This window comes from Stomoxys calcitrans, chromosome 4, assembly GCF_963082655.1.
Source record: "Stomoxys calcitrans chromosome 4, idStoCalc2.1, whole genome shotgun sequence".
Classification (NCBI taxonomy): domain Eukaryota; kingdom Metazoa; phylum Arthropoda; class Insecta; order Diptera; family Muscidae; genus Stomoxys; species Stomoxys calcitrans.
Genome location: NC_081555.1, coordinates 155664648 through 155680267, shown reverse-complemented (window position 1 = coordinate 155680267; position 15620 = coordinate 155664648). Strand labels below are relative to the sequence as shown.

The 15620-nt window shown below is 37.3% G+C and overlaps 1 protein-coding gene across 3 annotated transcripts; it reads right to left on the bottom strand.

Annotated features, from left to right (window-relative positions):
* Positions 1-1064: 1064 nt before the first annotated feature.
* Positions 1065-13910, bottom strand: LOC106096060 (E3 ubiquitin-protein ligase RNF185). Of its 3 annotated transcripts, XM_013263599.2 has the most exons (5): positions 13813-13897; positions 12871-12991; positions 4355-4919; positions 1323-1489; positions 1065-1256 (listed from the first exon to the last, which is right to left on the bottom strand). In XM_013263599.2, the coding sequence occupies exons 3-5, from the start codon at positions 4888-4890 to the stop codon at positions 1156-1158; spliced, it is 804 nt and encodes a 267-aa protein (XP_013119053.2). In that variant the 5' UTR covers positions 4891-4919; positions 12871-12991; positions 13813-13897; the 3' UTR covers positions 1065-1155. The 3 variants fall into 3 exon arrangements, with proteins under 3 accessions (XP_013119053.2, XP_013119054.2, XP_013119055.2); XM_013263600.2 differs by lacking the exon at positions 12871-12991 and having other exon boundaries at positions 13813-13910; XM_013263601.2 differs by lacking the exons at positions 12871-12991; positions 13813-13897 and adding an exon at positions 12638-12858.
* Positions 13911-15620: the final 1710 nt, after the last annotated feature.

Genomic DNA, 15620 nt, shown 5'->3' with positions numbered 1-15620 from the left:
GCGGCCATGGGATTGCTATAAATTTGCCGAAATGTGGGCTGCATGGACATCTGAAATCTTTCAGTTATATCGTAGGGGACGATATGTAATATAGGGCTTAAGTAAAATCAATTGAAGGCTACATTGCAGATATAAAAAAGGGCTATAGGGTCTTTAAACCAACTTGTAATTCAAATATTTCGATTCAATTAAAAAAATGATTGATTTAATCAAGTTTTGAATTGAAAAAAAAAATCATTCGCTACTTTAATTGAAAAAAAAGTTGTTTTAAACTAAAAATTGATTGAATAAATCTTTTAATTGAAAACGATTTCATCTCATTAAACTTTTTATTGGGAATTTTCTATCGATTTTTTTCTCCCATCCCACTAGTCAATATTCTTTTTTATTAAGCGTATTAAGTACTGATGGTATGTCCCATTCGAAGGCGAGCAAATATTTTAATTCTCTTACAATCAGTACATATATATATTTACATATATCCTATGAAAATTAATTTGTTGGCGACGAGTGGTTTCATAAATTGAATGTCTTTATTGAATAATATCTATTTGGATAAACAACCAGTACACATTTCATTGAATATTATTTTTTAAAAAGACAATATCGGTTTTAAGAAATAAGTTATGCAAGACAAACACCAAGAAATCTTACGGAATTCTAGAAATAAAAAGGGGAAAAAAGCATTGCAAACCCCTCAAGGTTTGAAAAATAAAAAAAAATAAATAAATGTGATATCACACTGCATTATTATATGTATGTACTTATTATTTATTTTCGTTTTTAGTAACCTTGTATATTAATCCAATTGCATAAAATAATCAATAATATAATATAGCTATGAAGCATATGTATTGTATATGTGAAAGATTGGTTTTCTTATTGGTCAAAAGAAAAAGGGAAATATGTTTTAAAAAAAATCACTTGCAGCGCATATTTAAAATTTGTTGTTTTTCTATTCGGAAATTTTTGCAACATCATCTTTGCAAATCCATCAATATTTCGTAATTGAATAACAACAATTCTGGTAAAAAAAATGTATAACAAAAAACAAAAATACCACATTTACTATGATCATCATTTTAGAGCAGTTTCGTTTTTCATATTTGTATGTATGTTCAATATTCAATAATAATACAGCTTATTAACATCTGGCTATGCAAACAAAAGCCAGGCAATGCACAGAAACGCCAAATATAAAAAAAGTTTCGAAAGCTGTTGCTCATCTTCATACTGAGTTGTACCACGATTGGCAGCTAGAGGGGAAAAATTAATTCAAGTGGATTTTAATAACATTTGTTTATTGCTTAATATATACTTACGTGCTGGGCGTGCTTCGCCAAAATTTAAAGATGATGCAAAATAACCAAATGGAAAAGCACCGATTCCAAAGGACATGTGAAAACCGTCAGCGAAACTAAATCCTGGAAGCCCTTGCTGGGGCTCAGGTTCAGTACGTTGGCCAGCAGGACGTGGTGGAACTTTATTTCTACAAAAAATTTTATTTTAAAATTAAATTAGTTAGCTGTGTATAAAGTAAAAATAATTAAAGGCTTGTTAAGTTCGGTCGGGCGGAATACTATATCCCCCCCACTTCGATCACATTTGTGTTCTTAACCATAGTATAATGGGAGATGAAAACAATAAATCCTAAATCCCCTAATTTTTTTGTAAATATTTGCATAATAACTGCTTCCTGTGGGCGCTCGAAGCTTCGACATCAAGAGATCGATTATATGGGATCTATGTATGATGAAAGTCATCAGTCATTATGTAAAATGACTTATGACTTAGGTCAAATAAGCTAAGAATTGTCCCTTAAACAATCTCAAGAGGCAAAATCGGGAGAGTGGGAGTTTTATCAGTTTATTGAACGACTTGGACAATTCTTGTTATAGATGTTGGAGGTCGTAATAGTAGCCATCGTGCAAAATTCCAGTAAGAATTGTCGGCGAGAACACTTTAAAAAATTTTCAGCGGCAGTTATTCCCTCACCAAATGCTGCCAACATTTGTGAGTATTTCAGCCATATAAAGTGTGCTTTTTTAGCTATTATCTTTTTGGCAACACTGGTGTAAACAGCTGCTCACGCACGTTACGTGTTTTGTTTCACTGTCAACATATTCAGTTTGGTCTATAATTTAACCCATGGCCAAAAAATTAAAGGTAGTCTCATTTCCACAACAAAAACAAATCATATTGTGCAATCCGACATCTTGTCATCAAGCTGATCGCCGTTTTGCCTACACACGCAAACAAATTTGGTTTATAGGCTGGTGGCAACATTGGACCGTACTTCTTTAAAGATGATGCGAATCGTAAGTTACGATTCGTAACGTAACTATGAATGGAGAGCGCTACCGTGAGATGATATCCAACTTTTTTTTTGCCCACTATGCTAGAGCTTGACTTGCATGACATGTGGTATCAACAACGGAATAAAACAGGAGGTCCCCTTATCATTGAGCTTAAATTTGAATCGGTCAGCACTCAATTGATATTGTGGAAACTACATTGGACTATGAACCGATTCATATTTTATTTGCTACATAGAGAATACGGGAGTAAATTCAGGATATGATTTTATATGAGATCTATATCAGGTTATGGGCCGAATCACAGATATCATGGATATTGGAAATATTGGAAGTCTTTGTACCAAATTTCGGAACGATCAGAATAGCATTCCGCTCTCTAGCGGTGCAAGAAATCAAATCGGGTGATAGGATTATGTGGGAGCTATACCAAATCATTGATCGATTTGGCTATTTACAATCTTAAAACCTCCCGTGTCGGTTAAACTATGAGGACGACATAGGCTAAAACTTTAAGCTGGTATCTGTGTTATGTTCATCGTTATCATGAGAAGCTTAGTTGAGACAACAGTCGCGGACAATCAACGGTATCGAAAAGTCTCAGTAAAAAGTCGGGCGGCACCGGCTCTTTCTTGAATACCAAGTGCCTATGATGCTCGATATGACAAAGCGAGTTATTGACGCGTTTAAATAACCAATGGCCAGCACGTTTCCGCGGCGGTAGTACCTGTGGACTGGATTGAGCATGCTCACATAAGGTGCAGGCAGTGGCAGCGCTTAATGTTACGGTACATTTCGAGAAAATGATTGAGTGACTTCACTCACCTATTTCGCACCATGGAATCAGTTGATTTTGTTTGACACGCAAGTGCGAACGAAATACTTTATTTCGAGTGAAACAGATTTAGTTGGGAAGTCAAAAGATGGAAACAGTTCTTCTGATAGTGGTAGCGGTAGCGAGGATAGTGCCAAACCAGACTGAAGTCAAAATTGTAGCAACTTCTCTATAGAATTATAAAGCAGCAGGAGCCTACGGGTTATCAACTAATTTATTTAAGAAGAAAGGAAAGTTTGCCAAGCTGGCTAAAAGAATTCATAATGATGGGCAGAAAATTAACTGAAAGCAATGCTACCCAATAGTAGCTTGACAAGAATATGAAAGGAATAGGTTGTAGTAATAGTAAATCCGCCAAAGTATAATAAAGCAGCAGGACCCTATTGGTTGGTAGCTGAACTTTAACTGAACTTTTGAAGCAAGGGAGGACACATTCGAAGAGAGGCGCCTGGTTATACAACCGTCAACATTTGAGCTATCCGAGAGTAACAAGCAAGGAGGAGAACTATCTGTCGTATTCGTGGAGCTGATGAGCAACAGGTCCAATTTGCCATGGACGAAGTTACAAATATCATGCGCAGCGCCAAGTCGTCTTGGCTCCAGACGGAGTATCTATTGTACATAGAAGAATTTAAATGTACCAGGATGTACCATAAATCCTCTAAATGTCTGATCACTCGCACAAATCCGGTATGTGGAAAATCGGCAGAGTGATCCTGTTACTAAAGCATGGAAGGAACCCGAGTCTTACAGAGAGATCTCTCTTCTTTCGCCATTAGCCCAGATGCTTGACGGTTCTCCCAAGGCTAGTTGGAAAAATTCCATTTTCTGTGCATTAGCACTAATCCCGCAGATTGCATAGCACGACAACTGCTTTGCAATCCATCACTAGACATTTTAAACTTGGTTTGAAATAAACCAGACTGTGCTATAGGATGTTTTTTGCCTCTTTGGCCCTCCCGAAAGTTTTGAATGCGGTCAGTATTGCCACGGTTTTTGAGGATGTCGCTAACACGTCGATCCAGACGGGTTTGAAGTATTGAATTACGAACTATGTGCAATCCCATGGCAGCCGGTTTTACGTACCGGATTGTCGAAGCCCCGTAGAGTGAAACAGGGCGAATTTTCTACCTAATACAGAAATTATTATATAAGACGACTGCTAGGTCGTTGTTTATTATTTCTTTCTACATCAGCTACATACCTTGGATCTTCCTGCTTGGTACTGTTGCGACCATATAAAGGTATTACTTTATCTTTGCCAATGGCAGCTTTACACACTGGACATAATTTACGATTTGGTCTCGTCTCTAGCCATTGATGCAAGCAGGGCCAACAGAATAGATGACCACACATACTGACCACAGCATCCTTGGCTGTATCCAAACATATGTTGCATTCAAACATGGATTCTTCAACTTTTTCCTCTTCTTTTTTATCGCCGCCAGCGGTCTTATCATTGTTAGTATTATCTTTGAAGTTTTCACTATTCAATGCACTACCAGGAAATGAATAAGCAGTCGATGATGGCGTTGGTGTTGATGCCGTCGCCATCTTTTCTTTTATATTGGGAGAATCAGTCGAATCACAAGATGTTATAGTGGCGGTTGTGTTAGTGGTATAAGTATTAGTTGTGTGATTATCACTAAATGCTGTATTCCATGCATCTCCTTCTGCCGTATTATTGTGTGATGTTGTGGGTAGTTCCGGTGCTGTTGGTATTGGTGAATCCGTTGACATTTTTTACGTATCTATGTAGGTTTGTGAAACTGAAATCGTAGAAAATATATAGGAATAAAATTTTGTATATTATGCATAGCAATATGGAATAAAAGCTATCATTCAATCCCTGAAGTAGACCAACACTCAACACTGAATGTTGGTAGCTACCACTTTAAAATATTTTCATTTAATTTTTGCAGTTAATGTAACTTGAAGTGGCCAATTTAAACAAATTATAAGGAGCTGCTCCTTATTTTTAATACAAGGAATATTATATTATAATAATGGCTTTAAAGCTGTATATATACATACATACACATGTGTATGTAATTCATTGAGCAAAGTAACAACACTGCCGAACTACTAAAAGAATAGAATTACCGTTATGTTGGTTTTGCCAAATAACGGAGTAAACTTTTTCGATAGATGTTGGTGTTATCTGAAATCGATAAATCTTTTAAGTTGTTTGGAAAGCAGTTGTATAATCTTGCAATTCTAACTTGAATAGAAATGAAAGGAATGAATATTTGATTTCGGCGTGCATTACGACCAAAACCAAATGAGTCTACGAAGAAACCGCGCGATTGCGCATTGAATATTTTGTGGAAAAATAGCAGACATCTGAAATCAATTAATTTTGGGAAGGCACATCCCAAAAATTTTTCAACATAAGGGGTTACATGGGTATAGCGACGAATTGAGTTCACATAACAGACTACTCAATTTACTGCAAGTTAAAGCCCTCTAAGTTGCACAAAAAATCTCAATATAAGAAAGAATATGTGGCATTACTAAAGGCCTGGTAATGCTCTCGTAATGAATAGCGAAAACGCATCTATGATACAATTACCACAATAACCCCGCTTGACAACCCTGTCTACTAGCTGTACTTTTCCCAATGCATGTATTTTTGTGTAATGACAGACATTTTTTCTGTGACAAATTACACTTCTTCCGTACTACACATGATTTTGTGCATCTGTTGGAAGTTGTATTGATGGCTTCGAATGCTAAGACAACGGCAATGGTTCGAATCCCGTCCAGGCTTTGCCAAAATTTTTATTTTTCAAGTTTTTTGCCTGTTAGGGCGAAGATCATTAAATTTTAAAATTTTTGAGAGAGATCTGATGTCGAAGAACTTCAAGCATAAATCAAGGACAGGTTGGAGAAGACGGTACTCCACGCAGTGATGCTTGAAGTTGAGACGTCTCTCCAACTGAAGGAGTACGCAATGGCAACCTTCTCGAATATTGAGAGGGCATTTAACAACGAGGAGATGGGTCAACAGTCACCGCTCTGAGCCGCACTGGGAGATAGAATACGGCTAAGTTTCCCCTCTGGACACTATGGATGCGGTGGGCAGACTGAGGAGGGTTTCAGGAGACAAGGACTGGATTGGGGCTATACTGCGACACCGCAACATTTCAGAGCTATGTGCCATAACGATAGACGCAAAAGAAATTCTGGGAAGGGATTTACTGTTTTTGAAATCAGTTGTTGTTGATGATGTTGTAGCCACATTTGTATATGGAGGTAGCGATTCTCTTCATGCTTGTTCCGGTCACCGATCGTCGCGGCAACGTTATAACCATTGGTTATTAAAAGACACCAATCGATCGCCTTGTCACATCGAGTATCACAAGCAATCAGTATTTAAGCAAGAGCCGTTGCCGCCCGGCCTCTCACAGAGACGCTTCCTTCGATACCGCTGATTGTCCGCGACTTCAATTGCAGCTACTCCGTATACAAAGCTTTTCACTAATCGCAACCTGTAGCTCTCAGCCGGGCTTATCGTAACGACGATGAACACCAAACAAATTGGAGCCCAAATTTTAAGCTGATGTGGTGCTTATATTCATCGCGTACCGGGTCGAAATCAGTATGTGTGCATGGCGGCCCTCAAGGCCATGGGGTCGGAGTGTGTGGAATAGACCTCAGTGTCACGACATAGTAAAAACATGGATAAGCGGGTACAACAGTGCCGTATTAGCGTTTACCATATGTCTCATTTTTTTCACAATAGGTCAGACCACCTTTTCATGGTGGACTACCCAATTAACATTTATTTTTATCAATAAAATTTAATGAATGCCACAGAGAAATAGAATAGGAGAATAGCAGTTTACTAAACATTCATATTTGGTTTTGAAATTTTATCACCTGACCTGGCAAGCTGAACGTAAAATTTTGTTTTTACTGAATTCTACTTTCCGTTTACTGTCGACAGACGTTTGGTAATCGTTTGCATGCGTTTTCATAAAGCAAAACAAAACAGCTGACACATTTTCCTACATTTACAGTATGTTTATGAGAGCATAACCAGACCTTAATGCATATACAAGTCACTGCTGAAGTGGTAACATCAAATCAGATTTGCATAGCTGGCGAAGTGCCACATTAGTTTGATTGTTTAAAGATTTTATTCATGTACATCGGTAATGCCATAAACAAAAAAAGCGGACCCAACGGCGATCCAACTGAAATTTTTTTGCACCCACGACAATATGGGCGTCAAATTTTTCATACGATGCGATTTCTAAGGTTCCGTACCAGCCCCAATAGTAGCTATACCCCGTTATAAGACATTAAAATGCAGCGACTACGTAAGCTCAGTTAGATATGTGAAAAAATAGGGACATTGGATAGACAGACAAATTAAGGATTCTAAATCGCATAAAATCGCGTTTATACAAATATCAATTGTAACTAACGGGCGGGTACTAAACGGCTAAGATAATCTAACAATTTTAGGCGGAATACATTTTTATACTGCAAAAAAATACGTAGAGACAGGGCCAAACAATTCAAACAACTCTAACTACCAACGACATCATATAAATAGAATTTCTAATAACTGGAATCACAATTTGCGAATTTCTGGTAAACCGACTAACCATAAAGCTTTCATACAGAGTAAGCGGTCATATTTGATGATTTTTTGGAAAATAAGAAGTAAACGGAATTAAGAAAATCGTCAAAGGGAAAACCTGCTGTACATAATTCGAAATGTGATCACGTCTATTAACATTATAAACAAAGCGCATGATCCGTTTAATCGACTCTATATTAATTAAGTTAACTCCGGAAAGAACCTCAAGTTGGAAAAAGGAAGGAAAATTTTAATGTACGAATGTAGCTAAATTATGTTCTAGCATCTTATTAGTTTCTTAACGATCTCTTGTGTTCAAAAACCTCTTGAATCACCCTAGGCATAGCGTCGGTTCAGATGTGTCGAACCAAAACGGGTATAAGTACTTAAGATATTTAAATAAGTAACAAAATTTGATCTCATTTGGCCGGAAGTAGTCCTCTTATTTGAGCTTTAAAAATATTTCGCTGATTTTCAACCGAATTTTGATTTGGAGACTTTGGGGGCTACTCCAGGACAGATATTTTATTGCTCCTATACCAAGGTTATCTGTATTAAGAAGTATACTTAAAGCTCTTATCTGGTAGGATAATTTATTTGACTTTATCTTTATCCCAAGTTTAGTAAATTTTGCATATTTTTTCTTGTAACAATCTAACATGGCCTCGATGTGCCTATTCAGCCTAGGTTAAAAATAGAAAAACTTAAATTAAAATGAAATGATTGTCCTAAATTCTTATTCCAACATTTCTAGGAATAGGGAACTTCTTCTTATTCACTTTAAGTAACAGCTTTTTATGAATTATCAAAATTTTTTAAACGACCAACCTTAAATTAGACTTTTTGTTGCAATAGTTATTTCTTTCGAAGTACCAGAACATGTTTAACATTATCGTAACGGGATTTTTTTTGCAGTGTATATGCAATAAGAAATTGCTATAAACCATAAATTCAGCTCTCACTTGCTTTACTCCCCAGCCAAACTTACTCGACTTAAACTCAGATGCCTCTGAAGGAATCCCTACTTAGTGGCAGAGTTCCTGGATCTTGATATTCAGCAGAACCAAGCAGACGAAATATAGAACACAACACACTGCTGCTCAGTAACAGACAGGAAAGGCTCAAACGTTGTTGGAAAGATGCAGAGTATCCAACGGCTTACTTTGCGGTCTATAAATGAGTTTTATCATTGAGCTAACAACTTGAATGGGGCAACATTCATTGATATGAAGAAATTCTACTCGGTGAACTTTTCAACAAAGTAAATACGCTCAAATAAATATTTTCGTATTTTTAAAATTATTTTTTGCCGATTCAGAAAAAATCATTTAAAATCAACATGGTATGACGTTGATATTGCACTGCATTTTTTTTGTGTGACGTATTTGGTTAATTGTAATTGATTTATTTGATAAGAAACTTATGGAATAAATTATTCCCACAGTTTGCAATAAAGATGTCCGCAATTGTCGAAATGATAACCCAATGACGAACGTAGAATTAAGGTGTTAAAATCTAATGACTAAAATTGCAGCGCACACAAAAAGCTTTGACAAATCGCGGACCAATAGCAATTGAGATGACAACATTAGCAGTTAAGTCAGATATAATCTATTTCCAAGGTAGTTAAACTTCATCAGGAGCTTTGGTCGGGGGGTGGTCTCTAAGAGTGGCTTGTGCTACCGTATCCTTCCGATTGATTAGAGTAGATACTGGGTTAAATTAGGTTGAAAAGAGGCTGCGGTTATCAATTCGCTCGATACCTCTATGGACATACATCTAAGCCAGGGTTCTTCACTTAAAATATTAAAAGGTAACCTCAAGAAGAAATCTAAGTCAGGAATTCTGTGCTACTATGGTATGGTGTCCCCATCTAGGTATCTAGGTGTTGTTGTTGTAGCAGTGTTTTTTATACTGAGGAGGCAGCCCTTGCCTTGCCGAACGATTGTGAGCACCACACAGGCTGGAACATTGAGGTCCAATCTGTGTGGTGTTCATTGCTGTCCCGATAAGCTTAGGTGCGAGCTTCCGGGTGCGTCCACAGGTTGCGGATAGTGTAATGCTTCGGAGTAGCTGCAATGCCAGTCGCAGACAATCAGTGGTATAGAGCGGAGAGTTTCAGTGAGAGGCCGGGCCCTGCCGGCTCCTGTACAAATACTGAGTGTCTTTGATATGACAAGGCGAGTTATTGGCGCTTTAAATTACCAATGGCCACCCCGTTCCGGCGGCGATCGGTCCTTTGGAGCGGAACGAGCTTGTTTACCTACAACAGCTTGACTAGGATCGGCACCTCCACATGAAAATGTGACTACAACAACAACAAGAAATCCAATCCGGTACGTAAGACTGGTTGCTATGGGATTGAGGTATTTAGTTGGCGGAGTTTGTAAGCCGCGAACGCCCGGCACTGACATAGGAAATGCTACAACATCTCATCATCGTCCCCAAATGCCCAACATATTTTATCATTTGGCGCACCTCTTCTATGCTCTCGGAGTCCTATGAGTCCCGTATGATTCCGAAAGCTACACTGATATTCTTACTTACTTTCAGTGTTAGCCTCATCTTCTCTTCATACGGATCTCCCCACAGTATTTTCGTCGCCCTAGCGACTTGCAATAACAGACTTCATAGTCAAACCAAGACTATGCCGCTGGTAGCAGTGACTGCCACCACTTGTTCTTTGCATCGGGCTTTTGGTCTTCGCGTTTTGCGTGTACCACCGTGTTTGCCTTCAAAAGACTTCTTTGCTAGAGCTTCTTCATCCATGCTGGCAACATGACCTAGCCAACGCAGCCGTTGTATTTTGATGCGTGTAACTATGCTAGGCAATGAGGCCACCGTAGCGCAGAGTTTAGCATGTTCGCCTATGACGCTGAACGCCTGGGTTTGAAGCCTGGCGAGACCATTAGAAAAAATTTTCCCCTCCTAACGCTGGTAACATAGTTGTCGCACTGCGGCACGACGTTCGGACTCGGCTATAAAAAGTAGGCCCCTTATCATTGAGCTTAAACTTGAATCGGACTGCACTCATTGATATGTGAGAAGTTTGCCCCTGTTCCTTAGTGGAATGTTCATGGGCAAACTTTGAAATTTGCAATTATGGTATCGTCGTCATACTGCTCATACAGCTGGTGGTTCATACGTCGCCTATATTCTCCATTAACGCAAACTTGTCCATATATTTTACGAAGAATCTTTCTCTCAAATACTCCAAGCACTGCCTCATCTGTTTTCGTACCCATGCCTCAGAACCATATAACTACACGGGTAGTATCAGTGTCTTGCATAGTGTAATCTTCTTCTGTCGAGAGGTGGCCTTGTTTCTAAACTGCTTACTTAGTCCAAAGTAGCTTCTGTTTGCCAGTATTATTCTTCGCTTTATCTCAAAACTGGTGTCATTCGTTTGGGTCACGGCTGTGCCGATGTAGATAAAGTTACTGGCCATCTCAAAGATGTGGTTCCCAACTTTCTCCATTTTCTTTATCTGCTCTTTTGTACAAGACGTTTTGGGAGTTGAAACCATCGATTTCGTCTTATCTCCATTTAATGCCAGACCCATTTTCACTGACTCTCTTTCGATTCTTTCAAAGGCAGCAGTTACTACTTCTGGTGACCAAATTATGATGTGTTCAGGGGCTGTCTTCTGATTAGTGTGCCATATCTTTTCACATCTGCATCTCGTATAATCTTCTCCAGAGATCACACGTTAGGCTGTCTCCTCGTTTGGTATTGAATGAAACCTCGTTTGGTATTGAATGGAGAGATTCTTTCCTATTCTTATTGAGGATCGCGTATCAGCAAGTGTTATCCCTTCTTGAGCAGAAATTTTATTCGAACATCAACTTGCGCTTTTGCTTTCTCTTGCTTGTTTCCATTATTATGGCAAGACTTTTAATATTTTTTCTTTTATTTGTAGATTGAGTGGAGAGTGCCTTAAACTTATGATTTTTTTATGGATCTGGAAAGTTTTGACGCCAAAAACATTTAAGCGCCGACATAATTACAAGGCAACAGGGTTATCCCCAAACACGAAGTAAAAACCAAATTGTTCACGTTGTAATAAACGTGTTGAACTCACGATCGATCCGAGGTGCGAACATTGATTCGAATCATTACCTTGTTGTTGCAAAACTTTGCACACGACTAAGCCTAGCGTAGTAATTAAAAGCTTGAAAATTAGTAATTGAAGCTATGCAAATTTCTGCTGGAGGTTCTTTTTTCCAACAGCAATTTGCAGCATCGAACAGATGTTTTTTGAAAACCACACTAAAACTCCGTTGGAACAACAAAGTGGAGAAATGAGTATATCTCGAAACTAGGTGTCAGAAATTGTAAAATGGGCGCCAAAGATCGATACGCTTTAAAAACTATTCCAAGTTCGGGTAAAGGAACAAACGTCTGCTTTTGCCAACTAAGTATGTTCCAATATATACCAAGTATGTTCAATAACAAAAATTGATAAATAGTAAAACTCGAAATCCCAAACATCTAATGTGCAGTTGTGTTTTAGCTAGCTTTCTAGTCGCTTATCACTCATAAAAAAGCTCGAACTAGTATATACGCACAAAATTAGCACAAATAATTTTTGGCTATTCTAATAATCTAAACTGGTATTCCAACATTCCCAGCATTTCACAATCTATTGCTAAAACCAAAAACACAATGACGTGGTTTAACACACTAAACATAAACGGGTGGTGCGATGCACAAAAAGAAATTATGCAGAATTGTTACGTAGAGGTATGGGTACTCTTCACAAGGGAGGGACGAGAATATATATGGAGGTTTCAATTGAAGCCGTTAAAGTACATACATATGTACTATACTATGAAATAATGAAAACTAACACCTGTTTAAAGAACAATAAGAAAATACTACAGATGTTTACATTACCTCACGCTAATACTTCTTGTTTCCATTTCTTCATTTTAGAACGTTAATTGGACTTTGAATTATGTTACGTGTGGTGTGTAAGCGTTTCCTTACTTATGCACATCTATAATTGCTAATTGATTTTATAAACCCTATGTCACCGTATTGCTTAACAGTCCAGTTTTATATTCAAAGTCAATGGACTGTTGGGGTCATATACAGAAGAATAAACACAAGTTCTTCACAATATTTACCTCAAAATTGTGATATTTTTCACTACTTAAGTCACAATAACTGCTAATTGAAAATTTTCCAATGGACTATTTTTCTCCAAGCAATAATGTGTTTGATGTATATGAATAATCCTTTTGATCACTGTATGATTAAACGAGAAATAAGTTAATATTTAATCAATTTTGCTATGCAATTCGTGCAGTAAAAGTTAAACCGTTTTAGTTCCAATTCTTATCTTATTATTTTTTTGCCTTGTTTTTTCCGTATTATGTTATGACGTTCAGAAATCAAAGCCCGTGTAAATACAGCGCCCTTCTATTTAGTGTCGATACAAACAAGCCGCCGTCAGAAATTAGTCACAATGCACACCTTGTTAAACACTCGTAAAATTAACGTTATGTATCAGCTGCTCCTAGTAGCCTAATAAACAGCTGTTTTATCGAGCGTATGTAGTGGTAGAATTAATATAGTAATACCACTTAAAATATGCAGAAATTAGCATGGAAAACTTGGAATTTTACAAAAGAAATTATAGTTTTCATGAAGACACCATCTATTGGGTTGCCCAAAAAGTAATTGCGGATTTTTTAAAAGAAAGTAAATGCATTTTTAATAAAACTTAGAATGAACTTTAATCAAATATACTTTTTTAACACTTTTTTTCTAAAGCAAGCTAAAAGTAACAGCTGATAACTGACAGAAGAAAGAATGCAATTACAAAGTCACAAGCTGTGAAAAAATTTGTCAACGCCGACTATATGAAAAATCCGCAATTACTTTTTGGGCAACCCAATACAATACCACCGATTCATCAATTGCTTTCACAGCCGTCGGATAAAAGATTATGCGGCTTAGCAAAATATTTGTTATGACGTATTTCTCCTTGTAATTTCAACTTCATTGGAACATATTTCACATCCTTTTTTTCTACATTCTAATCACTTTGCTTTTTAATGCCTCACATTTTCTAATCGATGTGTTTCTTTTTCAAAAGTTTCTTGTTGCTTGCGGGTGTCTAAATAAATAAATATACAATCTTGTGATCAGACTAGATGTTTTTTTGTTTGGCTTAATTAATTAGTTGAACGTAAAGAATGTGTCGTTATATGAATTAGTATTAACGTAAAGTCAACACATTCAAATAACGTGAGATGAAATACTATGGGTCACTTACACTTAAAGAGGTAGTAGAACAAGTTTTTAAAAGATAGGTTTGCTACTCTATTCGTCTTTTCACGTGAACAACTGCCAAACTCTATATAAAACAAGTAAAAGCGTTCTATGTTTGGCTGGGCCGAATCTTATATACCCTCCACCATGGATCGCATCTGTCTAGTTCTTTTCCCGGTATCTCGGTAAATAAACTGAATGTAGAAGTCGTTGTGTAAAATTTCAACCAATACGAATAAAAATTGGGCCCTTTAGGGGCTCAAAGCGTAAAATAGGGAAATCGGTTTATATGGGAGCTGTATCAGGCTATAGACCTATTCAGACCATAATTGACACGAATGTTGAGTCATGGGAGAAGTCTTACAAAATTTCAGCTAAATCATAACAAAACACTTCTTGCAAAATTTCAGCCAAATCGGATAAGAATTGTGCTCTCTAGTGGCTCAAGAAGTCAAGATTCCAGATCGGTTTATATGGCAGTTATAATATATATATTATGGGATCTTAGACGAACAGAATGACGAAATTAGTACACCCCCATCCTATGGTGGAGGGAATAAAAATTTCCGATCGTTAATTATATATTCGGAGTAAAATCGAAAAAAAAATTAAAACTATTTTTTTTTTTTTGAGATATGACATGGAGCTATAAAATCGGAACGGCCGGCCGGCCGGCTGTTAACAGCTGTTCGCGTAAGACCACCTTTTTAAATCCGCCTTGGTTTAAAGGTAGGATGCAGAAACGATTTGCAGTTTGTTAGAAGACATGTGGGACAACTTGAAAGTGCTAAGATCTTTGGAATCGACGGGAAAAAAAATTGTCTAATAATTGTAAATACTGGGACGGTCTTAACATATAAATTAGTTAGTCAAATTGGGACTTCCTCAGCATTAACCGCATCTACATTTAGACCTCTTTAAAACATATAAAAGAAAATAACATCTACTGAAAAAAAAGTTATGAAGGAAATAATAATATTACTTTTTTTTGCAAAAAATGCAAAATTTTGCATACTTATTAGAAAACTCCATGACATAATTAACAGATAGTGTACCGTTATCAGCTGAGTACAATTTTTTCTCGCGAAGTGCACTATCTGTCAACGAGATTTGGTTGTGCGTGCGCTAACTAATAAAAACATACTCAAAATCAGAGTTGCACTTATCACAGATAGAGCACTCAATATTTTGTTGTTGGGCAACTGCCACTACATGTAAATGAATATATCTTGGGAAAACACCTCAACATTGACTATATAAAGTTTCGTGGACATATCTTTGTCCGCTCAAAAGTTCTAGAATTATTTCCAAGATTTTTCCGATTTGGCAACAGCGTTTCGTCTGTTTTTACTATTCTTTGTTTTTCAGAGTAATTGTTTTAGTTTTACGGGTGCCAGTGCACCAACCACATGGTTTATGGGGGATCAGTTCAGTTTTCTCTTGCGACAATTAGAGGTATCCCTTGGCCGATACCACCCGGCCCTTCACTGAACTCTCCTCCCGAAACCGCAGATTGACCTAGGCTGCATTTGCAACTACTCTGCATAACAACCAAGCTTTCCATTATACACAACCTGTGGATGTGGCCAGTAGCTTTCAA